At 39.2% G+C, this 26,305-nt stretch overlaps 2 protein-coding genes across 3 annotated transcripts in view; both read right to left on the minus strand.

Moving 5' to 3' along the window:
* The window catches only part of rgs7a (regulator of G protein signaling 7a), a 53,751-nt gene that overhangs the window by 13,721 nt on the left and 13,725 nt on the right, over positions 1-26,305 (minus strand). For both annotated transcript variants that reach the window (XM_085428099.1, XM_085428098.1), the window contains exons 3-4: positions 11,241-11,337; positions 5,567-5,617 (exon numbers count right to left, since the gene is read on the minus strand). In XM_085428099.1, the coding sequence (XP_085284225.1) occupies positions 5,567-5,617; positions 11,241-11,337 (148 nt within the window). The remainder of the gene's footprint in view (positions 1-5,566; positions 5,618-11,240; positions 11,338-26,305) is intronic.
* On the minus strand, positions 12,733-14,645 carry LOC146655463 (uncharacterized). The gene is made up of 4 exons (XM_085428796.1): positions 14,130-14,645; positions 13,567-13,849; positions 13,194-13,401; positions 12,733-13,046 (listed from the first exon to the last, which is right to left on the minus strand). Exons 1-4 carry the CDS (start codon positions 14,357-14,359, stop codon positions 12,733-12,735), a joined length of 1,035 nt encoding a protein of 344 aa, XP_085284922.1. The 5' UTR covers positions 14,360-14,645.

Below are 26,305 nucleotides of genomic sequence, written 5' to 3' on the forward strand. Positions count from 1 at the left end.
AGTGTGTATCATCTGCTATCAGTTCCTCCCTGCTGTTCTAAACCTGAAAGTCCTTTGTGGTGTCGACATCTATCAGTCACAGTTTGTGTTTTGGGCTGATGGCTTTCTTTTGATACTGCCATATTTGGTTCATTATGAGTAGTTTTTCATACAGTGTTGCCCTTGACTGTTTCTGCCAAGTAAGCTGTCCTACCACACGGATAAAGTGAGAGATGAAAAGATAGAAATGTTTAACATTGTCTAAATTGCCAGAGCTACGAACGCTACAGCAGGAGCTTACTGTATGCACCATAAAATATGCACATGTCTGCTTTCTCACTCTAACACACACACTGGGTGTTTGTGAGTGAGTGATAAATATAGATTGGCTTTTTCTTTGTCACTGAGGTGGCTGTCACCGCTTTCAGAGGTCAGGATGTTTATGTGTATGCATGTGTTTGTCTGTGACTGGGCTCCTTTTATTAATAAATTATGACTCATAAGTTATTTAAACCTGTTTACTTATAAACAAATCCCTCCCTCTGTATCGGCTATATATAAACTCTAAAGGAGATAGTGACATATTTAACATAATAGCGGTATTAACATTTACTACATGGAAAAATCAAGTTATTCCTGAATTTCTTTACTTAACCTTTATACAGAATGTTTGTTTGGGTATTTATCTAAGACAGAATGAATGTCAGATGGCAATAAGGTCAGCACAGCATGAAAAATGACCTCGTGGACATGCAATTAGAGCTTGATGTCTCTTATATTTCAGCAACTGAGTTAATTTGTTCTCATTTGAGTCTGTTGAAAAATCCACACAAAGGTGAAAATGCACACAAAATACATGTGCGGTGCAGATTTATTTCATCTAAGCATTTGCAAACAGTGTGCAGTGTTATTAGGAAAAAAGAATAAATCTGAAAATGTCAGTTCAATCAAATGAAGGTTTTTCATGCATTAAAACATAACCAATCTTATTTATTTCTAGTTTTTCTGACAGGATTCTACTGTATAAAGTTAAGTCCCGGCAGCAAGGGAGCTTCTGGCTTCCTTTTAACATAACATAAGCTTTATAGGTGACTAAACCTTGGATTAGAATTAGTCAAACTGTCAAAAAAGGCCAGGCTTACAGTCCAGAGAGAAAACACCCTTTGATTTCATCATATTACCAGTTATGTGCCAAAACCCCACTAGTTTGGAGCCCTGCCATGTGGAGTGTGGGAGTACTTTTCCACCTGAGCTTTATCTAAAGACAAACACAGAGATTTTGTATTTGTGGCTTATAACGTATGAGCTGCTGAAGTGAAACAGTGTCTCTCTTAGAAATTGTGGAAGGAAAGTAAATAATTCTCAGAAAAGGCTCTTATTTGGCTTCATTAAAATTAAAACTATTTAATATTGCATAGGAAAAACAAAGATTATAAAAGTCTAAGATCTGAATAAAGAATTTATTTTTAATCTAAGTTACTCAAATGTGCTTAAATACATAGTGTCAGGAGGCTCAGCCCCGAAAGCAGTGAACTAAAAGACTAGCACACCAAAGTGCTTTTACATAAAGTCAAATATGTATTTTAAGTCAATTAAATACACACTTTCAATCATTCGAGGAGGAGCACTCAATGGATTCATGCACAACTGAACTAATACAAGGATTAGTAAAATAACACTGTCCCACAAACAATGGAGGTATAAACTGTATTCATGTGTATGTCAGCACAGAAGTGTGCAAATGGGTGATTTCAGTAGGCTGAAAAACTTGACTCTAGTGCTCTACTGCAGGAGTGACTCTTGAGCCTGATGAGAAGGAGGTTTGAAGAAGGTTGACAGAGAAGACCAGGATCTTTAATCAGAACCTTAGGCACCCTCTTCCCGCTGTTCTGATGAGCCACATGTCCTCCCTCAGAGGTCACTTTACTGTTCCCTGTTCCACTGAGCAGATTAGATGCTCCTTCATATGTAATTCACACCTTTAATAACACGCAGGTGCACACTCCCTGACAACTTGACTGATTTGTCTTGATGCTCTGTTGTGGTCTGGTGACTGTGATGTGTGTATTTATATGGTTAGATGATCCCCACAGTGACCTACTAAACAAGATTAATTTATACAGTGTATATTGTGATCAATTGTTTGTCATTGTATTTATACGTGTTTTTTATTTTCATTTTAATGTATTAGATAATTAATCTACAGTTTATAGACTTTATGTATATTTAAAAGCTTTATAGAGTCATATAATTCATTTCAGCTACAACACAAGTCTATTTTATTTGACCACACTCAAGGCCTGTTTAATGCCATTAATGATTCATTCATAAGCAGGTCAGAGGTCAGAAGAGCAGCAGACCACACTCACTGGAGCTGATTACATTTTTGTGACCCTTATGACCTAATCAAAAGGATAATATAGCAAAGTTAAGTCATAGCACAGAGTGTATCAATAGTACCAACAGGGAATATGTCGTTTCATAAATACTCTCCCTTGATTCTCTTCCCCCCTTTGGGATGAATTTATTTTGAGATTTTCCCAGCATGGTTCCCATTATGCTTTTGGCAATTTTGAACATAGCAAACAATGTGGGGTTCATCTCCGTGAGCTGTAGGATATAACAAAACTTAATTTTTAAAACTGTGCACTTATCAGCCACAATACTGAAACCACTGACAGGTGACGTGTGTAGCATTGATCATTTCGTTCCAGTACAAAAAAACCATTGGGCCCTGGTATTTACATGTTGTCACTTTAATATGCACAATCCACGGAAGCATTGTTGCATACCCACAGCAACAAAGAGCCCAAAGTGTGCAACCACCTCCACCCTCCCTGACCAGACCCTCATCATGAACAAGTGGGATTCAAGGAGGCCCTGCCTGCCCAGGTCTGTTTCAGAGGTGTTTTGGCAGCAATATTGGATGTTTTAAATGACATTTTAGTGAATTTCACTTACACTGAATTTGCTGCAGGCTGTTTGTGTTTTCTCTTTTACCACAGATGTACAGCCAGCAAGCAAGTGGATTACTTTTGAACCTGTAATCAAAGTGGGTCAAAGCATTAAAAACCCTTTGCTATAAATTTAATATAGTGTGGAAAATCCATTGCAGTCAAGCACTGCCTCAAGTCTTTTGACCCATAGGCATCAGCAGATGCTTTGTATCCTCTCCGGGGACTATAACCATGTTTAGCTGGTGCTTTGCTCTACGATCTTTCTGCCTTTAGTCTGCTTTCAGAAAATGATTGACCTACAAAATGTTAAGGTTGCTGATCATGTCAGCCAGTGGCGCCTCGTTCACATTTTTTCCCGTATACGTCCAGTCCCCTTCATGAGCAGAACTGCAGAATATGACAAACGTGGTAAGCAATTACTGCCAGCAGTTCATATGCTAAACAAATCAATAGTTTTCTAAAACTCAGCGAATGATGATGCAAAGTATAATCACTGTGCTATTGTCAGGAGCTTCTTGTGCAATACCTTATGCTGAGACATCAAAAACTTTTGTCAAGAACTTTTGAGGCAAGGATTTCTCTTATCTAATCCAATGCCAAATTGAATCAAAATAAGACTGGAGACTATAGACACGGCCAAATAGGATGATAATGAGTTCTTCTGGGCTGCAGCAGTATATTATCTGTGGCGTTCATTTAGCAAAAGAGCTCTACAGCCTCAGTCAACTTTGATACAAGCTCTTTTACATAATAAACTTGCTGCTATCATGCTGTGAGCCAAATTAATTGCATTTCACTTTGCTGTTTGAAAGCCCCACAAGGAGTTGCTCTGTGCTAAAGTCATTTAGTTATACACAACACTGTGTTTACCACAGGGCAAATAACAGCACCTGTGCTGCAAAAAGCAAAATGGGCAGATTAAAAAAAGTTGTCCTAGATGACAAAAACATCTGTCGACACATGTTTTTAGACTCTTCCTTGTTAAAAATAAATAAATAAATAAAAACCCAGTTTTGGATAAATTTCATCAAAATGAATCTCACAACAAAGTATTTTGAGTATTGTAGATGTAATGACATAAAAACTATTGCCAGATTTTTGTCACAATCCAACAGAGTGGATATTTGTTCCAATGCATCGCATTAAGCATTCTTAAGCATATTACAGATGCCTTAGATGCAATGCAGAAATAATAACGCAGTCGTAATCTTTTTTGAGCAAATATAAAAACTCAGAGACTGGTATTTTCCTCGGCATAATTAAAACGAAAATGGAAATGAAAAAAAAAAAATCACACAAGGACAAACTGTCCACTTGTCTCAAAACTCTTTCATTATGCACATGAAATCATAAATATGCTGCATCAACCGTCGCCCCACCACCCACACACCAGTTTAAATACATGCATAACAACCTTTATGATATCAACATGCACAGCTCATAAAACAGGTAGATCCTTACATACACACAGAGGAACTGTGAGTTAATGAGTCACAATTACTGTATGAACTGATTGTACAATACTGAGGCAACCACTAGAGTAGACTGAAATGTACACCCACGCACATAACCAGTCCAATATCCAAGTAGAAACACCTACATTGCACAGACACGATCAGATACACAAGAAACTCTCAAAAGACACTTGGTTTTAACTTCCCATATTTGTCACAGTTCATCCTGCCCACTTTTGAGTCATATTATGTGCAATGAGAGGCTCGACTAATCATTCGGCAGCTCTTTCAAGGCAGTCCAGTTCTACATTTTTATACTGCGCTAAAATCAAACCAGCTGAAGGACACAAAAAGACTAGATTAAAAAAGAAAACAAACTGACTTTTACCTACTGTAATATGATATGGTACATAGGTTTCAAAATGGCAAGTAAGTGAAGTGTTACTCCTTATTTTAGAGCTAAGTGACAACACATCTGGATTCAAGTTATTCAGCATCTAACCAGCACTTGTCCTCTCATTTACGCCACCATCAAACACGAGGAATGGTATAAACAGTTGTAATGATGCCATCCTGAAATTTCGTATTTTTAGTATTAATTGGGCCATTTGAGAAAACTGATGTTTGGGAAATGAAAATGGAAGTGCATTAGTGGCTGTATTTATTTAGATTTTAGCAAAGTGGCTCCAGTAAAAATATGCCACAATTTTGTTAGTAACAATATTTTAATCTTGTTCTTTTAATTCAGTGCATTTGCAAAACCTCTCAGTTAATCCAGTGTCCTTTCAGTCCTTTCTTTCTTCCTTTAAGCTTGCTTTCTTCTGATTGGCTCTGCTTTACAAAGAAAATATATGAACAGCACGTCTGTGTGTGTTCACATTAGGGATATCATACAGAGCAAAGAGCAGAAACAGCTTTGCGAAACTGAGCGCTGGATTATTGGGGTTACTTGAGGTTACATACACTCAATGTTTTCCAATAATACAATGTTACAGTGTCTATATATAAAGCACAATAGGTCAACTTTAATATTGGCACAAATTGTGGAAAACATGTGATAAATTGCTTTCACAAGCTGTCCACTACTGCCGATCTATTTGCTGACCCTGATGTCAAAAGGGCAACTTCGGTGTTATACATACACCAGTAATAAGCATTTCAGTGTTTGGCTTTTACCTTGATCTTCAATGTCCAGATTCTTCATCATCCACTGTACAATATCAGAACCTAAAATAGAAAAAAGCATATACATATGACTCACTTACATATCTAATATGCTCACGCTGTGCTGGAGCACATTTTGCAGGAGATGCAAATGAAAGGGAAAACAATGAAACTCTTAACCCTAGTCAACCCTCCTCATCATCACAGTGCATACCAATTCCTCTCACCTTAAGATAAGATAAGATAAGATAGAACTTTATTAATCCCTCGGGTGGGTTCCTCTGGGAAATTCGACAACCTTGCACCATGTAGGTGGGTAAAAGGTGATCCATTACCATTTTTTTTTCTGTGTACCTCTCCAAGCTGGCTCTTTTTGTGTGACGTCCATAAATATAAATGACCAGAGAGAGATACAATTGGATAATGACGCCTATATTTTGTAGTATATTAAAATAATCTATCTGACTTGAAGCGTCTTATACAGATTGTGACATGCGTGGCAGGATCTAAAATGAGAACAGATCAGAATATTGTCTAAACAGTGAAAGAGGGTTTAAACGAGAGCACAAAAGCAAAAACCTGAGAAGAATTAGGAGGAAGATGCTGTGGCCCTATTTTAAACAAACTATCATCAACAACTGAAACATCTGAGTAATGCTTGTGGTTTGCAGATGATTTGTGTATTCCTTTTGCCATTTTTCTGGAATGGAGAAACATTTTGGATGGATGGATGCTATTTAGCCTCTTCTCCACCTGAAAATGAATCACATTCAAATCTTAGAACAGCATCCTCTGTCCCCAGGCATTTTCACACCACTGCGCACCATGTGACTTTGGCACTTTGGTTAAATATATATTTTGCAAGCTATTATTACTGTCTGTCATACTGACAGGTGAAGGTGTGTGTGTGCAGACGAAAGCCACAGACGGCAGGGAAAAAAAGGTGTGAAATGGAGACATGAGGGAATTCATGCAGGGAGACATTCGAGCCCCGTGGCTGTATCTCTGTCCATCGAGCTCCCTCTCAGTCTGTCTTCATTTTGTCTTGCACCCCTTTGCGTTTTGGAGCCCCATAACCAGATGAGATTTTCCATGGATTAACATCATTAATACAACCTCATTTTCACACTACCAAATCTGACCCACTTTCAAAGAGAGAGCTTAAATGAGATGTGTAAGATAATCCTCTGACAAGGCTGTTCTCTGAATTAATTAACATCATGACCATAGATTGGTCTGTACTCTTCTGTGTGTGTGTGTGTGTGTGTGTGTGTGTGTGTGTGTGTGTGTGTGTGTGTGTGTGTGTGTGTGTGTGTGTGTACAAATGCATGCATGCCTCAGAATAAGTCAATAACATGAAAAACCAGCAAAAGCTGAAGTTGTCTATTGTCAATCACCATGTTATTCTTAAAATAAATTATATATGAAGTATTGTTTAAATACTACAGCACACAGTTGCATTAACAGCTGACCATTAATGCTTATACATAATAGAAAGAAAATCTATCTTAATTTATATACAGTATGAAACTGTACTATTGTATTGTGTTATTATTATTATTATTATTATTATTATTATTATTATTATTATTATTATTATTATTATTATTATTATTATTAAAAGCTGTAAAAATAATTTTACACTGTAATGTAAAGGAAAATATCTTCTACACAAAATAAAATCATAAAATCAACATAAAGCTGATACTTAAATAAAGAATAAACAATAATAATAACAATAATATTAATAATAATAACAATTAAGGATAAATAAAGGACAAAATTATACTCAGGCTTTTGAATGAACTGTAAATGGTTCATGCCATAACATCGCTTTGAAAAAAAAAACAGAAATATGAAGTGTTTATTGACCTCTGTGATATGACATTTCTGAGCATCTATAGAAATATTTTCACCAGCAGCCAGACATTTTGTAAGCCATGGCTCTGTTGCTCACTTAAAAATATAAATGCAATACAGCAAAAACACACTGAAAACACACACACACACACACACACACACACACACACACACACACACACACACACACACACACACACACACACACACACACACACACACACAGACCTCTTGTATCACAGACATATCAAGCATCTTGGTATGAAATAGTGGCACAATCTATTGGAGTAGGTATCATGCACAACACAGAAAAATGGGGGGAAATGCCAGTAAAAACAGAAAACATTGATTTTTAGGTCCTGAAAACTTTCTTTATGTATCATTGTTGTGTAAGTGTTTGATAGAAAAAGTCCTGTGTGGATGTATACATCAAGGGGTGAATTTTTGGCTTGCGGTATAAAAGACTTTGAATTATCTGTGATGCTATAAAAATGCAATCGATTTACCTTTTCACCCTTCTATGAAAGCCTGCATGGGCAAATACTGCATTTTTCAACATAAAGAAACACTTTGAGGATTTCATTTTATTATCCAATCACAAGAATCAGAAAATCCACAGACATCCCTGTAAGGGACAAGGTCAAAAAACAGTAGTGAATTGCTTTGATCTTCTGGTCCTCAGGCATCAATGCATTAAAAACTCAAGCAGTAACTATAAAAACTACAGTCTGGAGTCTTCAGTGGAGACACTTGCAGGATATGGATAAAAGAATCAGGGGATACGGTGATAAATATGCCCCTGTTCAGCATTAAAACTGAACATACAAATGTTTTAGCTTCAATATTCAAAATGTTATTATCGTATTATTTTTGTTGCCATATCACTGACAAAATAATATTATTTTGTTTTATTGACTTAGAAATAATTTAATCCTGTTTTTGTTTACATTTTACACATTGTGCTGGGGTGTGGTTTGTAGCTCATCTGCAGGAGAGCAGTGATGGCGATGCATCGAGAGCAGGCAGCGGTGCATCACCGTCGATTGGAACAGCTGTGGGACCAGTCTGGACACCAGACAAAAGTGTTGCAGAGAGTTGCCTGAGCTGGTTCCTCACCAGCACCGGCCACAGTGACGTCCTTTCACAGCATGGGGGAGGGAGATGACCCACAGACCTTCGACAAGGTCTTTCAGGCCATAGCGGAGGCATGTTTCTGGCTAAAGGAGGAGTGGGTGATGAGGTTGCTCCAGGTGCTTTCTTGCAAAACCCCGGCAGCAGTTCTCAGCTTGACTGCAGCAGCGAGGAATAGCTTCAAAGATGTCTGCAAGGTGGTAGTCAACCACTGGGACTCCCACCTGGGAATTATAAGGACCAACCTTTCACCTATGCCATCGTTCATGTCTCGCACACTAAAAGAGCCATATGAATTACTGGACATTAAACCTGTTTGGACCAGCACCTACCACCCTCAGACTGAAGGGCTGGTGGAGTGACTGAATAAGACTTAATAAGACTGAATAAGACCTGATTAAAGAAAACTGGCATGAATGTCCAAGCCCAGCTAAGATTCAATACGCTCTAGACCTAAGAGCTGAGCTATACACACTGGGGAGGTTATCACAAGAGAATATGCCCCAAGCCCAAGAAACCACTTCTCTGGTGAGCCTGGTTAAATACAGAGATGAGGATTGAGGGGCCAAATTCCATCATTCCTGCCTACCCGATTATGATAACCATTTCACACAGGCCCAGAGAGCAGATGTTGCTGCATTGCAACAGTGATTTGAAGATGTGTTCTCTCCCCTGCCCAGTCATACCCTTCTCACAGAGCACCATTTTGAAATGCACTCTGGCATGACGGTGCATTCACAGCCCTGCAGGTTACCTGCACATAAGAGGCAAATTGTTCAGGGGGAATTTGCTGAAATGGTATAACTGGGAGTAAGAGAAGACAGAGTGCGTGGAGTAGCCCCATAGTTCTTGTGGTGAAGAAAGGTGGTTCTATACAGTTCTCTGTTGATACCGCAAGGTGAATGAAGTGTTTGATACCTACCCAATCCCACAGGTTGCTCCTGGACCGGTTAGACAATGCTCATTTTTTTCACAACACTGGATTTAACCAGGGGTACTGGCAGATTCCCTTGTCTGCAGAGTCCAAGGAAAAAAAACGCCCTTCTCCACTCCATATGGTTTGTACCAATATGAGACACTTCTGCTCAATTTGTTCTGAGCCCCACCCACCTTCCAGTGCCTCATGGACCGGGTGCTGCTCCTACTTGGATGATGTCATCATCCACAGTGACACCTAGGCGGAGCATGTGCAGCGTGTGGCCACGGTACTGGAGTCCGTGAGGCAGGCGGGGTTCACGGCAAACCAGAAGGAGTGTATGGTTGGACAGAGGGAGGTACAGTATCTGGGGTACCATTTGGGAGGCGGGCAGGTGTGTCAACATATGGGTAAAACGACTCCTATCGCATCCTGCCTGCATCTCAAGACCAAAAAACAGGTGAGGCGGTTCTTGGGGCTGGTTTATCTACTTTACCACGCCCAGTTTTGTGTCCAGCTTCACAGACCTGACCAGCCCCTTGACTGATCTCACCCAAAAGGGTGTTCCAGATTTGGAGCAGTGCCAGGCAGCATTCTTGCAGGTAAAGAATTCTTGCTCTACACTCCTAACTTTTCCCTCCCTGGGCTGGGGCTGGGGGCAGCTTTGTCCCAGGAGATAAGGGGGGATTGACCGCCCTGCTCTATACATCAGCACGATTTGTCAGAGCAGGAGGCCAGGTACAGTACAGTAGAAAAAGAGTGAGCTGTTGACTCTCTTCGCTATTACCTCCTGGACTGCCATTTCAGCCTCTGTTCGGATCACGCCCGGCTACAGTGGCTCCATCGCATGAAGGATGCCAACGTCTAGATCACCCGGTGGTATCTGGCTCTCCAGCCTTTTGTTCAAGGTGGTCCGTAGTCATGGCTGACTTCCTCTCTCACTTGCAAGGTGTGGTATCAGAGGAGGCTGACCAGAACAGCTGATGACCATTGTCTAATCATGCTTTCCCTATTTGAGTAGGACGCCAGGACCTGACGGGGGAGCTGTGTGTGGTTTGCAGAGCACAGGGACGCAGCTGGAAAGCTGCACAGAGATGTGGGATACACTGTAAATAAATACCTTACAACATGCAACACTGTGTGCGTGGGTCCTTTATCCTGTCACACACATTATCCCACATTTATTGAAAATCAGGTTGTATGCAATCATGCAGAGCAACAGAACTTGTCACCATATGTTGCAGTTCTGTTCCATTCCTGCAGATGTAACTGGTAAAGCTGCTTGCTAGCTGTGCTGTTTGCATATTTTATACAGAATTATGCAATTATATAGGCCAGATCTAAAATTAATCAATACAGCTGCATGCTCTGTATGGAAGACTTGTCATGTGATGACTGCTAGTTCCTTTTTTCAAGCCCGAAATATCCATTGATATTTCAGGTGTTTCTTGCTTAAGTTAGCGATTTAAATTTATGTGCTTGTGTTCATTTATTTCTGCTCACTGTTAAAACATTTTTTAGATCTCTTCACATGTCACTGTTGGTTGTATGCACAAAACCTCTGAGACTTCTAGCAAAACCAAACAGTGCATTCAGATCACAAAAACAGCCAGTGTTAATGAAAACATTTTTAAGCAATAGTTATATTGCTTATCGCATCTTGCCTGCATCTCAAGACCAAAAAACAGGTGAGTCTGAGTCAATAAATGGAAAAGAAAAGAAGAGAAGAGAAGAGAAGAGAAGAGAAGAGAAGAGAAGAGAAGAGAAGAGAAAACTCACCTGAAAAAACACTGGGAATCTTGGTTAGAAAACTTTTCACTGTTCTGATGGGGATGCCATTTTTCTCATCCTGCATGCGTGCTATTACCTCCTCCATCTGCACAAGACAGGGACAGTGGAAGAGAAGGGAGAGTGAGTACTTTCTGTGAACTTGTATAAGTAAGTGGAGGTTGTGTGTGTGCAAGAGAGAAAGAGGTACAACAGATACAAACATTTTTCTGTGTGGTTCAGCCACGTCTCCAGGGGACAGAGAGTAAGGCGAGAAAGTTAGTGACTAACCATCACAGCTGTCAGATTTCTGCCTCTCCTTTGACAAATCTCTCTGATGTGTGTCATTTGTCACATAAAAGCACCAGTAAGCTGCACTTATTGGATTCTGCAGTCTCTATTGAATTTTGGAGTTCTAGCAGTGAATTTTTATTATTATTATCCATTGCATTATATTTATATACTCAAACCACCACATACATGAACTGGGCAGAACAGAGACAAACATTAGAAATAGTATCAGTACTGTAAAATATATTGTATTGTCTTCGGCATTAACATTAAGTTAAAATGACAAAAACAGGTGTACAGCCACATACTGGCACACATGCAAACACACAAACATTTGCACACATGGCAAAGATGGAAATGCACTGGGAGTCGTCTCGAGGGCCTGGCAGGGCAACACAAGGCAGACATGTTTCCAAGAACACCCAGAAGGGAGCAAAGCAGAGCAGAGCATAGTGCTGACGCGTCACAACAATTGGATGCCAAGCTACCTCCCTAAACTCTTCCCTCAGTGTAAAAATATACACATGGAAAATATGTACGTAGAAATCAACACATTTTATTTGGTCCACCCACCACACAAACCTCAGTTGTAGTGATTCTATCAAGGTTTGTCCACTTTACAGTTTTTCTCAGTCGCTTTGGTGCATTTCTCACAACAGAATTGAACTCTCCACCACTACTAAGGCACTTCTCAAAACAATTAGTGCAAACTGCAAAACATGGTGGATAACTTGCAAAAGTGAGTCACTCCATCAAAAAGAAAAGTCAGGTGTCCAAAATAAGTTGTCAATGCATCAACAACAAATCCCTTGAGCAAAACAGACAATACATTCATCAAAAGCAAGTACTGATACCAAACAAAGTGTCAGGGCTGTCACAATTACAAGTCATTAGACCAGCACCTTTGGTCACAAAATCACATGGTCTGAACATGTTCCCATTGTGACGGATGTCTTTGTAGGTGCTTCCCAATGACATGTCAAGTCCGGACCGCATGCATGGCATGTTGAAAACCATAAATTGTAAAGGACAATCAAGACACTCCATATGCACTCTTGATAATATTTAATTGAAACTGTTCACAGCATTGTGCAAACTGGGGAAATACAGTAAATCAAACATTTTACAGCAAACAAACTCACCTAGACAGTAAACCTCACTGCAGTAGTTACGACTCAAAAAAAACAAACTGGAAAACAGACACTGCTGCATATCAATCATTGATATCTAGACGCTCCCGTCTGTCTGCCCACATATTTGCATCAACATCACAGCGTATGTCAGCTCTATCGATGCATCGGGGAAAGTATCTTCTGGAGTGTCGAATCCACCCTCTGCAGGACTCTGCTGTGATGTCATCACAAGCTGCATCCATAGCTGCTAGCAGGGTCATTTGGGTATGTGGATGCCTGTCATATACCTTCCACCTCCAGGAAGAGAAAAACTCCTCAATTGGATTCAGGAATGGACTGTAAGGAGGAAGAAACTCCATAAGCATCCTGTCGTGTGCTGCAAACCACTGCCTGACTACAGCAGAGTGATGGAAGCTTACATTATCCCAAACCACTACATACATTGTCCGATTGTCACCAGGATCATCCCTTCCATTTTGTGGGATCAGGTCCCTATGAAGAGCATCCAGAAAAGCCAACAGGTGTTGTGAATTTTATGCACCAATACGAGGAATATGGGTGTGAACACCATTCTCTGAGATTGCGGCACACATTGTAATATTCCCTCCTCGTTGGCCTGGGACATCAATGGTGGCTCTTTCACCAATGTGATTCCGTCCACGCCGTCTGCCTTTTGCGAGATTGAATCCCGCTTCGTCAAGATATACAAACATGTGCAGGGGTTCCCTGGCCTCCAACTCCAGGATATGCTTTACAAAGGATGAGAATCAGACAGGTCTGTAATGGTGCATTTGGCAGAACAGATTGTACAGTTGGAATTGTACATAGGATTACAGTAACATGCATAAATGTAGGTTGAGTACATGGCCTAAACTGTTACAGTGAACAGAGGTACATATGCGAACATGTGTTACCTGTACATACTGGTGACGGAGCTCCTTCACTCGATCACTGTTCCGTTCAAATGGCACTCTGTACAATTGCTTCATGGACATTTCATTCCGTCTGAGGACTCTGTCTATGGTGGAAATTGATATTGACTGAATATTTCCGAAGATGGTGTCATCGTTTACGACAGTTCTTTGTATTTCTCTCAGTCTCAAAGCGTTGTTTGCAGCCACCATTGCACAAATTCTTTCCTCTTGCTGCGGAGTCATAAGTCGACCTCTTCCACCTCCTCTAGGTTGTCTGGCAGTCCTTTTTGAGATGCAGATGGGAAAACACACACATGTAAGCGCAAACATGCTTACAGTGATTGTCACAGGACTATCATTCAAAACTCCTTTCTTTACAGCATTACTGTATTGTACCACAGCACACTATGCCACACCTGGGCCAAGTCTGCGCTTCAGTTACAGTACGTCTATGTGTAAGGATCTGTAAGGTCATGTCCTAATGCAAGTCTCCTGTATGACTATGAAAGTGCAGAGCAAATTAGTTTGTGCTGCATACTGTAACTAGATTACGGTGTGCTCACCTGTTTTCCCGACGAAATGTCTGGATGATAGAACTTACAGTAGTTCTCCCAACATTTGGCTGCACCCTTCGACCAGCCTCGGCCATTGTGAGGCCATGGTTTATCACATGATCCACAAGTGTTGCCCTGATTTCGTCAGGAACGTGTCTATGTGGTTGGCCTCTTCTCACCCGGTTTTGTCCTCGTCCTCCACCGATCCTCACTCCTCTTCCACGAGGCTGACGTTCCATGTTCTGCTGTTTTGTAGATTCAGTATGCACCTCATGCCAATCCTGTCTGTTGGTTTACATTGCAGTATATATGTACTTGTGGAGTGGGGGATGCTGTGCCGCGGTTCACCTGTGACTGGGTAGGAGAGGCTTTTCATTGGTTGCAAGTAGGAGTGACACACACCAATTTTCATTAGTGTGAGATAAGGTTCACCTGAGACATGTAGTTTATGGAGATTTTCATGGGAACTCCTCCAAAATAGGGTTTTCAAAATGGGTGTATGAATCGTTTGACAAGCTGTTCAGCAATTTTGAGTGCACTGACACAAGCAATGCAATGAAGACTATTAGTTGTAAGGACAATGACTATTCAGCCGGTACAAGTATGAATAATTGTGACATTCATGATGAAAGAAAGGAGATAGTGATGAATAGGAAGTCAAACGTGACCATTCTTTAGATATTTGTACTCACTCAACTGCTTCATGTCCAAAGGCATTTGCCTTTGGACGCAGTGAACGTGAAACCGCCACAGGGTTGTGCCAAAACGACTACATGTTGTGGTGGTTGAACTAACTGTTGTGCAATGTTTAATTCTGTTGTGAGAAATGCACCAAAGCGACTGAGAAAAACTGTAACTCTACTATTTAATAATGGCATTATTTGTAAAATGTATGAATAGTGTGATTGCATTAAAAAGCTGCGACTTTTTTCAACCTCTCTCGACTACCATGACATGGATGACTGCAAACCTATATTGTAACTATATCGCAGTAATACTGCAAACAGGAAGATATGCAGCGTACATGACTTTTTTTTACCGATAACGTTTTAGATTTTAATTAAGAATTTTGCATTTTAATAAATGATGGACTTAATTTTTTATAAAAAGTTTATTTTAATCAAGCAGTAGACTTCCAAGCTGAACAGTCAAGCCAGAAGCACCAAAAACTGCTAATTTTCTAGTCGTTGAGCCAATAGTCATAGACTCCTGTTGGTATGCACACAGGTGTACACACGGGTATTCACAGACGCAGACTACAGCTTTCTTGGCTGCTGCCTCAAAGCACATTGTGCGCTGTCTATCTTGCGTGCTGCACAATATCGTTTATTATTTAGTATCTACTGATATCTACTGCTAGCTAGTTTATTGTGATGGTGCTGTTTTTTTTATTATGTTGCTCTTTGTTGTTTGCTTTCTCTTCTGTTTTTTTTCTCCATACAGGTGACCCAGGTGTTTTGTTTTTTTGTTTGTTTGTTTTTTTCTTTCTTCCCCCCCTTCTCACCGTCTCTTCTCCCCTTTGGTTTTCTTTCTCTCCCTCTCTTTCCTTCATTCTTTCTCCCTGTCCTATCCCCCAGTCATGTCTGTCCCGTTTGTAGCAACTGAAAATAAAATAAATTCATAATTATAATAAAGGTCAATCAAATGGACCAATATGGCAAGGCCATGATGATCCACTTGGTAAAATAAATCCGCTTGGCATCTTTCTTGGCCTTAAGACAACAATTCTGATGGCTAAAGATCCAAACGGGACACAAAAAAAAAAAAAAAAAAAAGTCATAGACTCCTGTTAAAATATCCAACTTTACAGGATCAAAATGCATGGTTCAGCATGGTAAAAAAATGCTTTCACATTTATAGGTCATGAAATTCATTAATCATTAAATTGCACCTCTTCACTATGTGTGTGCTCTATGTGTCTAATTTAGTGGATTATCTGATTAATATTATGGCTTGTTTTGTTGTACAGACTGTCCAAGATGTTTGTTTAGAATTAAACAATTAAACTAGAATTGAATTCTAGTATCATCTTAGCCCAGTAGTTAGCACTAACTGGCCAATAAGTGTGTCTTTGCAAAAGCACCCCTATTCAGTTTATGAATATGGTTCACTTCTGGCTCCAAAAAACAAAAAAACTGCATGGAGGCATCAAAAATGCTAAAATGCTACTGTTAAACGCATGTTTTATACTGTTGTGATTCTTACCGTTGTCTTTTTTGCTTCTAACTTACCCGCCCACACAGGCACAGGTAGTGAAAACACCAGTTGTTTATGCATATCCTATGAGATGACGTTGTCCTTCTCAGTGGATATGAAGGAGTACCTTAAGTTAAATATATTTTGCTGCTATTGTCTTTTTCCCAAAAACTATGCGGCAAGTGAAAGCTCCAAAGTGCTATGTTTCGTACAGGTGTTTCACTGTAATTTATTTTCAGTGGGTTTTTTTGTATTCAAGCAAATCTAACTTTGTGTTTGGTGTTTTGACATGACAATAACTGTGCGCTACACTGAAGGGTTGTGTTGTTCTTGCAGGTCTGACTTCATCGCTCATCTCCTTCAATTTAATTTCCTCTCCATCTTTTATATAACACACATACAGTATGACTTATCAGCTCAGCTCATGAGGGAAATTCAACACAATATGAATAAATACAACTGCATTTCATATAGATGTGGGTTTTGTTTAGGTGAAAATGAATTTCTTGGCCATATCAGTGAGAAAGAAACTGTTTTGATTATGCACAAGCTATGTTAACGACTTTTTTGTTTGACAAAAATAAAAACCGGGTGAAATGCATATTTTTGTCTATTTTGTTAATCTCTTGCTCCCACAGTACCATGTGAATTACCTGTAGCACTAAAATACAGTTCTAAAAACATCTTTAATCTCTCACACATTAACAAGATCTTAGCTTTAATTAAAAAAAAAAAGCTCTACCTGAACTGCTTCTGGCAATCCTCCTTGAATTTCTGTTGTTTGTTGTTGGATTTTAGTTATTCTCACATGTGAATAATATCTGGGACACCAGACGAGTTTGTATAAATAGCAATGTTACACCAATTGCATGCCGATCTTCTCCCCTAAAGGAGTCCACAGTCCAATACCCCACATTCTAATCTGAGAAATAATATTTTATTTTAATGGTCAATGCTGCAATCAGTAACTTTCACTACTTGTATTCCTCTTTCATGACTACTGGTTATTTGGAAATTTAAGGATGTGAATGTCTAAATCAAAAACAGGTAAAGTAAACTGATGGAAATGGTGGAAGCTCTAGCTGACTAAGAAAAATTGGAGACTTTATTGAATTTATTTTTAACATTCAGAGACTGGAGCAGTCACTACATCACTATTTGTGTAGTAATTACACAATAGTAACAATGTCAGTATTTCTGTCAAATCTAGGAGCTTGTGGCTGGACTATGAATGCAAACAAACTACGATGGAGTTACAATTTTCACAATTTTATCAATAAATTTAGAAACAGTTAATTTTTTATTATGACACATATATTTCATGTAACTGCTATCTTGACCCCATTCGGTCATAAACTAATAGCGGACTGACTCCATGTTACATCGAGATGTCGCCGCCTTGATGCAACAAATTCGCTTTGAAGACAGCAACTGACTGCGAGTGGTTACAGACTTGCTCCCTGTCTCCAAAGCAACCATTTCAAAGGCAAGAAGATTGCAAGTATATTGCACATATAGTTGCAATAATTTTGGTCATGTCTAGTGGGACTGTAGAATAACAAAATGCTCAATGTCATTCTCTGTGCTTTTAAGTAGATTTTAAGTAGATTTGGTACAATGTTCAGGCTTGATTTAGAAAATCTTTCTAAATTAATCCAAAATGCATTTAGTTCATCCCTTTGGAACAATTGTACTTTACAGTGGCAACCTGTCTCAGTCTACCTTTCTCTAAAAGTTGGATGGTACTGTGAGCCACAGAGCAAACAAGGACAACAGCAACATTGATCAATACTTCACACACTCTCCCTCCTATCTCTGCAAACCGCCTACACATGGTAAAATGCCACCAGCGTGAATATTCAGGATCTAAAGCTCTTGGAGTCGGGATGCTCTCAGGCTTCATGTTGCGATGTTGCGAAGAAGAGACGGAAGTCGTTTCCACAAGAGAGAAGGAGGGGGAGCAAGAGCCTCTCTATCTCTCTCTTTCTCTGTCCCCCACCCATCCACCCACCCAGAGCTGTCTGACTGTGTCTCTGCAGCCTCTTAACAGATAAGAGTGAGTGTTTTGGCTGCACAGTGTGAATCATTGAATAATGATGGCACAGGACTCAGTACGTATGAAGTGACTAACAAAGCTCCGGATATAAGCACATACTGAGCTTCAGCACAGGGCTTCAAGCACTTCAAAGACTATCACGGAGGGTACTCAGGGTGCAATCAGAATGTTTTGAAGCACCATTTTCAGCAAAAAACATTTCAAACTAGGTTTGTAAATCAATGCTGCCCTCTTAGATTTCTTTTAGCCTCTCTTAAATGCAGCAAGCGCACTTATGAGATGGGCTATTCCTAAGAATAGCAAGTAAATAAAAGAATCATTGATTAAAAAGGTTATATAGTAAGCACATCAGCAAGGTGTCCATTAAGCTATGTTATTGAATGTCTTAAGAAATTTTTAAAAAGCTGTTTTGCTGTCGTGATGGGGAATGTTCACCGTTCATTTATAGAAACAGCAACAGCAACAACTTTTACAACAAGGTTTATCAAGTGAACCTTGGAATTCTTACCTACATGTAACTGTAAAACAATTTGGTCTAGGTGTTTTGAACCGTTTTACAGTTCAGTGACTGGATGCATTTTGGAGGGATGAGGTACCCCTGTGGGAATTAACAAACACGGCTTGAAAATTGCTGTCAGCAACTATCATCTTAACATTTGAAGCAAATTTTCCAAATATGAGTCACAGTTCACTCATTTTTGGATTATTGTACAACCTATAGGCTGCAAGAAGTGGTTTCACACTTTAACACATGATTGCTATTCATCTAGAGGTTGACCTAGATTTAAACCTCTGCACTCAATGAACTTATTTTTGAGACATTCTTAATGGGAACATTATTACCCATATAAACTTTACATTAAACAATAAAATTACTAGCTTCCTAGCTGTGCTGCTGAGGACATTAAAACCACTCCTATTCTTCTTTTTCTCCTCTTGGTCTTGCTGTCCCTGTTGTGATGGGTGACTCTTGCTGCACCAGTTGCACGAGTTGAATAGTATTATCTTGACAGTGTTATCTGAGGACAAGGAACGATTCCTCTGAAGTACATCACTTTCACATCATGAGACGTTGCATTCGTACACACTGCACAGGCATTCTCATCATTACATGTCACACAGCGCACACAACAATTATCAATCATATTGCAAGACCGTATGCTCACAGAGAATTCAGAGATATGCACAACAGACATTATTAAAGCTTATGAACACAGAAGTTGGGGATTATTTTATTTTAAGCGCAGCATCAAAACAGGTGGATTACCTGGCTGCCTAAGGCGGCAGGAGAGCAGACTGAAATGAACCTGTGGCTATATAGCATGACAGGTCTACTAGATAAAACAATCTCTGCAGTTGGTTGATCTCATTTCCTTCTGAACTGAAGTCCTTTGATCCATGAATGAGGCAGAACCTGTGGTGGAGGCTCAGAGATAACAGTTCTATTTTTTCCCTCCACAAGCAGCAGTAGTTTACAAAAACTCCAACATGTAACAATACAGTAGGTCCAAGGTCAAAAGGCATTATCTTAATGATTTTATCACTTGGAACCAAAATGCTCACGTTCACATTTTCTTTCCTTTTATTTATTTATTTGGATTTTTTTTTAAATAAGCTCAGTATTTCACAAAGAAAAACCTCTCAAAGTTGTCAATAGAAACGGATCAACTCTCCTGGACAGGTTGATGCATTTATACACCGAATGAATGTACAAATCCCATGTGGAGGATAAGAACATGCAGGCAGTGTGCTGTAAACAGTTTCTCAAAGACAAGTGAAACTTTTTTAAGATTACAAAAAATAGCAATGGGAAGCATCAACTGACAAGGACAAAACATTGTTGTGGTTCAATGCAAACAAAGTTAGTAAAAAGCTTTACACTGCAGCAGCAGCAGCACACCATTTGGGCATTCAAAAAACAAAAAAGACCCAGCAGATAGGTGAGGAAAGTTATTGAGCTGGTGCTGCCAAGGTTGTTGAATAGATGCAATGAATCTTAAGTTTCTCTGAGGTTACCATATGAGTTACCACAGCAACACAGTCTGTGACCGCTATCACAAAGACAACTTTGGCGCACTGCCACCACTCATTCAGAGAGAAAGAAAGACGGAGGATGGGGAAAGAGTGCATGTGGTGGACAAAGGCGAATGCACTTTGCATGAAACATTGCAGTTATGTCTTTGTTGTTATTTGTAATTCCACAGCTTTTTTGGCGGTATGGTAAATTGTTGTTTCATTATTGCTTACAAAACTGTTAACGTCATTATAAACTTATATACAACGTCCTCAGTTATTCATTCGAGGTAAATGTTTGCCCGCTTACCAGCAGAGCTGTTGAGTAATATGGTGGCAACCACTGAGTTTTTGTATTTATTTTATTTTTTGACCAACAAAACAAAACAGTTTATACTGCCTTAAAATAGAGAAATCAAAAAATCGTCATTGTGGTTTACTCATCACTGTGTTATGAACATGTACAATAAAAACACCGCAAAGGACTGCCTAAAATGCAATACAAAAGAACAGCCATTGCATTGATACCCACTATTCACTCATATTAATGTGTGGACAGTTCAGTAAAAGCATGATCAATAAAACATGTCCAAAATAATAGATTTTATTTATTCGGTGCACATAGGCAATTTAACATTTTTGTATTTATTAAAGCAGAAAGGCTCGGGAATTGTCTCGCTAATATGCAGAATTCAATATTTGTTTACTAGCATTGCAGTGTTACTACACATCATCAATGAATAATTTTGCTTAAGAAAAGAGACCACAGAAATGATTGATATTTTTTTCGCTAACTGTCTAAATGGAGTAATTATTCTAGCACTATGTGCCACCCACAGAGAAAAAGATCACATCGATCATCAAACACTTAGGGTTATAAAGTGGAAAAGCCCTAATATGTAATCCAAGAAAAACAGGGAGACACCCCAACAAAGCTAAATTCTCTGCACTGGTAACAGATGGTCATGTTGGGTTTGCTTTGCTCACTCTAATCTTGCATAAAGCAGCCTGATTTGAATTTCATTCAGTTTTAAATATTTTCTCAGCCCTTGTCTTAGGTTTCTTTCTAATGCCTATTTTACATTTTTATTTTCCCTTGCCTATCTTTCTTTATTCAGTCATCCCTTCAATTTTCATAGGCGTGTTGATGGGAGATTTCACATGGAGCATGAACAACAGTCTGTTTCACAGCAGGCCAAGATCACATAGCATGAGGAACAGATGCCCAGGTGAGAACACTGCCTGGGGTGAAGGCAATTAATCCGAGCTGAAGGTAAATTTCTGTTCTCTGTAAGGCAGATTCTGCAAATCACTGATTAGTCATTTAACAACATCTGGAGTTTGGTGCTTGATAAGCTTTGCTTTCGGTTGTATTCATCAATACAGCTCTGTCTCTGTGTACACAATCAGGCTCCATTGAGCCATCAGTCATATGTGAGCATCTGTTTCCTCAAATGTCCCTTCACTCCTTCCCACTTTCGAATGTTCTCTAGCGCTGAACATTTGTTTCCTCTGCCTTCTTTATTCTTCGCTGTGTATTATCGGCAATAAAATCAGCAGAACACACAATGCAGAGAAGTGGAGGATGCCAAGCTCAGAGCAAAATGCATTGCCATTTGCTGTTGCAGTGTTTATGAAATGAAATGAGAATTATTCCTGCTCGGTTTCTGTTGTCACTTCTAATATTAATGTGTATCAAAATGTGCCATTTGGTGGTGTACAGCTTTGTCCATTTTTTTCCATTATGAGAACCGTGATAAGAAAAACCTCGGGCCATTGTGAAAGCTCGTCTTTACAGCGGCAGTATTATCATGAGCAAATCCTGGTCGACAGTGACGCACAGACAGCTTTCTTAAAACATACTTTGATTTGTTTGGGTGTTTACAAATGGTTGTTGTACACAAAGATTTCACCTGAGTATTGAAATGCTCCTTGGGGTGCGACAGGGAGCCTTTTAACGGCTTGATCTGATTTAGTTTGATTTGCTAATGGATGAAAGTGAGACTGTTGTTTGCAAGCAAACAAGCAGATCTTTGATTCCCTATGTGGTGTTATCGACTTAAGGCTACCTGAGTGGCGTGCTGTGATGGCTTCTGTGTGCTTAAATATAGTACCTTTTCTGTTCAGAGCGCTAGTAGTAAGCCAAATTTTGTTTAAAAGGATAACGCTGTGAATAATTCATTATGACTCAGTGGATTGAACTAAATCAAATCACTTGAATTCTGCATTGTGCCATGCTTAAATGTGCCCTGCAGAGTGATCTTGAGTGCAGAGTGAAAGCAAAATGTGTGCATGTGTTAGGGTACTTAAAGTTTAATAAGCGTGTTGAACTCTGCAGGTCCATATTTACTATATAGGTTGGTTTTGGTTTTTTTTTTACTATTGTTTACAAGGTTACTAGCTAGCTGCCTTCCTCTTCTGTGTCTTGCAGGTGCATTGTCGTATGCAAGCATGTTACCACCACCTGCACATCAGCATAACCATGTGAAACCACAGGCAGGACGTCCCTGTTCGCAGAAACACATTTGAATATGCAGTAACAGAAAAGGTCAAAACTAAAGAAACTTTACCGCACAGTCAACTTTTCTAATGTTTCTCTCTAATGTTATATTTGCATATCAATTAAAAACAACTGTGAGGAATTTCATTTGCACTGATAATGTTGCTTTGGGTAATGAAAAGTGAAAAAAGAAAAGCCAACTGTTTAAAATAAATGAAAAATGAAAGCTAGGATAAAAGGTATTTTCTGATTTTCTTTTTTTTCCCTCACAACTACCCAAGTGGTGAATTATGCCATGAAGTGGGAGTGAATTGAATTGTCAATTACAGAAGTTTACAGATAATGGGTGACACAGACACCCACTATGCGACACAGGGGGGCGAGCAAAGGGAGGGGGGCGTTCTGGCACGATCCAGCCATTTGACATGCATCAGACAGTGCATAAATCCTGCTTTAATCCATTCAAGGAGTGACTGCAAGTCCACTTTGTATGATTCATTTCATGTTCTAAATGACAAACATCTTCTCAGCAAACCTTCGAGTTTGTTTTAAAATAGCTTAAATCACTTTTTTCTTGACAAGACAGGAAAACGTGCAAAAAGAAAATAGCATGTTTTAGGACCACTTTAGTGTCACACCCACAACTTAAGCAATCAAGCCATTATTATTTATATGTCTTGCCATCATGATGACATCTACACACAATGGTTAACATGTGAGGGGTGTACTACAAATCAATTTTAATATAGCCTTTTTCTTATAGTTGGCTTCCAAAACTCCAATAAAAGGTGCTTTTGAGGTGTCATTTCATTCTTTTTACTCACAAAATGAACAAGTGTTGCTTACATCATGTATCCCTTTGCTTATCCACCTTGGGTGGCAGGTGGCTGGAGCACATCTCAGCATTAGATGACAGGTAGGGGTACTCCCAGGACAGGCTGCCAGTCCAAAGTCAGGCTCACATACAGAGACAAACAAACACTCATGCTGACATCCACACCTACAGCTAATTTAGAATCACCAATTAACCTAACACGTCTTTGAAGTGTGGGAGGAAACTGGAGCAACTGGAGAGAACTCATGCAGGCACAGGAAGAAAATGCCACCGCCAAGAACCCACGTCCCAAAGCACTCGACCCAAGGGAAACACTGTAGGATACTCAGAAACCAACTTCAGTAGATATTCCCAGGTTTAAATAACATCACAGTAAGTGGTGCTTTCCTCTAATCAGGTGTAGGAGGTCTTTGAGTGAAAGAGAGAATTGCGAATCGCATGGTGTACGCTGTAACCTTTTTGTTATTTGTCAAGCTAATCTATCCATGGCCACACTGAGCAAAGTAAAAGTGTGGATAATTTTAAAAAGTAATAATATGCATAATTTTGGAGGGTTAAGAAATTTGGTCTACCTGTTAAAGTTGCCATTCCATGAAACTAAAGTAGCACAGGCATTTTGTTTAATAAAAGCATGACCATCTGTCTATATCATCAAATCTATTTAATGTACTACTTCTTCACTCTTTCCTTCCTTACTGGAAGTGTAAAACTCATAGCCAAAGCATTCCTATACAGCAACAGAAGCACCCGTTTCTGTTTTGTCATCTGGTTTGATGGACAGATGGTATTATCAAGATTTAAATTTGAATGCTTTCCAGATGGTTGCCAGCTGACACTTGCATTCATAATTCCCTTCTGCAAAGTATTTTCATTTACTTCTACAGTGTTTTACTTCTTACTTCTGTGTGTTTACAAGTCATGGCCTCTTTCCTTCCCAAAAACTGTCTCTTGCATATGGCTATAGAAAGATCTTTAGTATTTTCCTTGACTCCTCAACATCTCCCTCCCGAAGCGACGACCATCTACTAGAGAGAAAGAGATGCACATTGAATGAGGGATAAGAGACAAGCAGCCAGTGATGCCTTTCTTCCTTTGACATTGCTACACTTAATGCAGTCCTTTGTCCGCCAGCAGGGTTTCTGCCATCTCATGCTTTAAGTAAACAGAGCACATTTTTAGAATAATGTAAAATTCCAGAAAGACCACAATACATACTTAGGTTTCAGGGCACACTAAAGTTCCATGTCATGACTTTTTCACAATGAAATATAAATTTTTAATTTTACCATTGCTGTAACTGATGCTTGAAGGATGTGACTGTTGTTGATTTTAAGGTTGTTAGCTTAAAATCAAATAATTCAGAAGTTATTACAGTATCTAAGCATAAAACCATACAAGGAACTTTACCAATATTTCTAATGATGTGTTATTATTATAACTGTCTCTATCTGTCACAGTTAAATAAACATATTTATATTAAAGGAGTTCAAATCAGTATAAACATCAGACGATTATCAGCTGTGCAGCTCAGTGTTTTAGCATTACTACCTGCAAATTTGCTGTTTTTGGCTAATATCCTTCATGTAGACATCAGTATACTTCTAAACTGAGAAAGTTGGGAAGTTATGCTACAGTACCTTCACTAATTGTCCGTTAAAATAACATTTAATGCAATAAAAAGCTACAAAGTGATTCCCTGTATCTTGTTTTTTTGCTGTAGTAGTGAATAAAGTTACACTGGCAGCCACACTGGCAGCAGTAATTATAGCAGCATGCTAATTTTAGCATTAGTGGTAGTATTGATTTTGTTGTAGGCTGGCGTAACATCTCGGTCAGTTAGTGGCGACCTTACTATAAAACAGCTTGCACTTTTATTTGCTCATAAGCGACAAACTTAAGCTTCAGCATTTTTCCAGTAGAACTGACCCCAGGGTTACACACCAGTGCAGTATTACTTCAGTTTTTACTCTAGTTAATGTTTTCCTTAATCTCATCACTGTTATGCGTTGCTTTTGAGTTATTAGCTCAACCGTCTTCACTTTTCTGTACTATTCAGTTTACTCAGTTTTCTTTCTGTTTGTCTCTGAATCTACTACAACACGGTGTTCCTGGATGGTGGTGGGATAGTGTTCCGGGGCAAGGCCTCGCTCTCTCTCTAACTCGCACTCTTACTGTCTCTCTCTCACTCTCATCTTCTTAGTGGGCGGGCAGTGGGCGCGATGACTAAGCCAAGGTTAGGCATGTGCTAGAACATAATCCACTGAAACCCAATATCCCTCCTGCCCACCTACCATGATTTCATCACTTAAACAGCAACTGTGTGCTATCATAAATTAGCAGATAAATGAAGAAGAAAGCTGCATTACTTTCAGATTGACTGTGCAAAAGTTTTCCAAGACTAAAGCATTACTGATCAGCCTAACACAATTACATATACAAAGCTATGTTTTGGTAAAATAATAACAATAGCTTTTAAATTGGTTTACAATAGGTTTTACTAGACGTTGCTGTGATTCCAGCACTTCTTTGTGGTAAAAAATTAGCAATTCTTGGCAATAAGAAAATTCATACTTAGGTGCATTTAA

This window comes from Rhamphochromis longiceps, linkage group LG13 (assembly GCF_057381845.1).
Source record: "Rhamphochromis longiceps isolate RC_006_pf linkage group LG13, R_longiceps_female_GT1.1, whole genome shotgun sequence".
NCBI lineage: Eukaryota > Metazoa > Chordata > Actinopteri > Cichliformes > Cichlidae > Rhamphochromis > Rhamphochromis longiceps.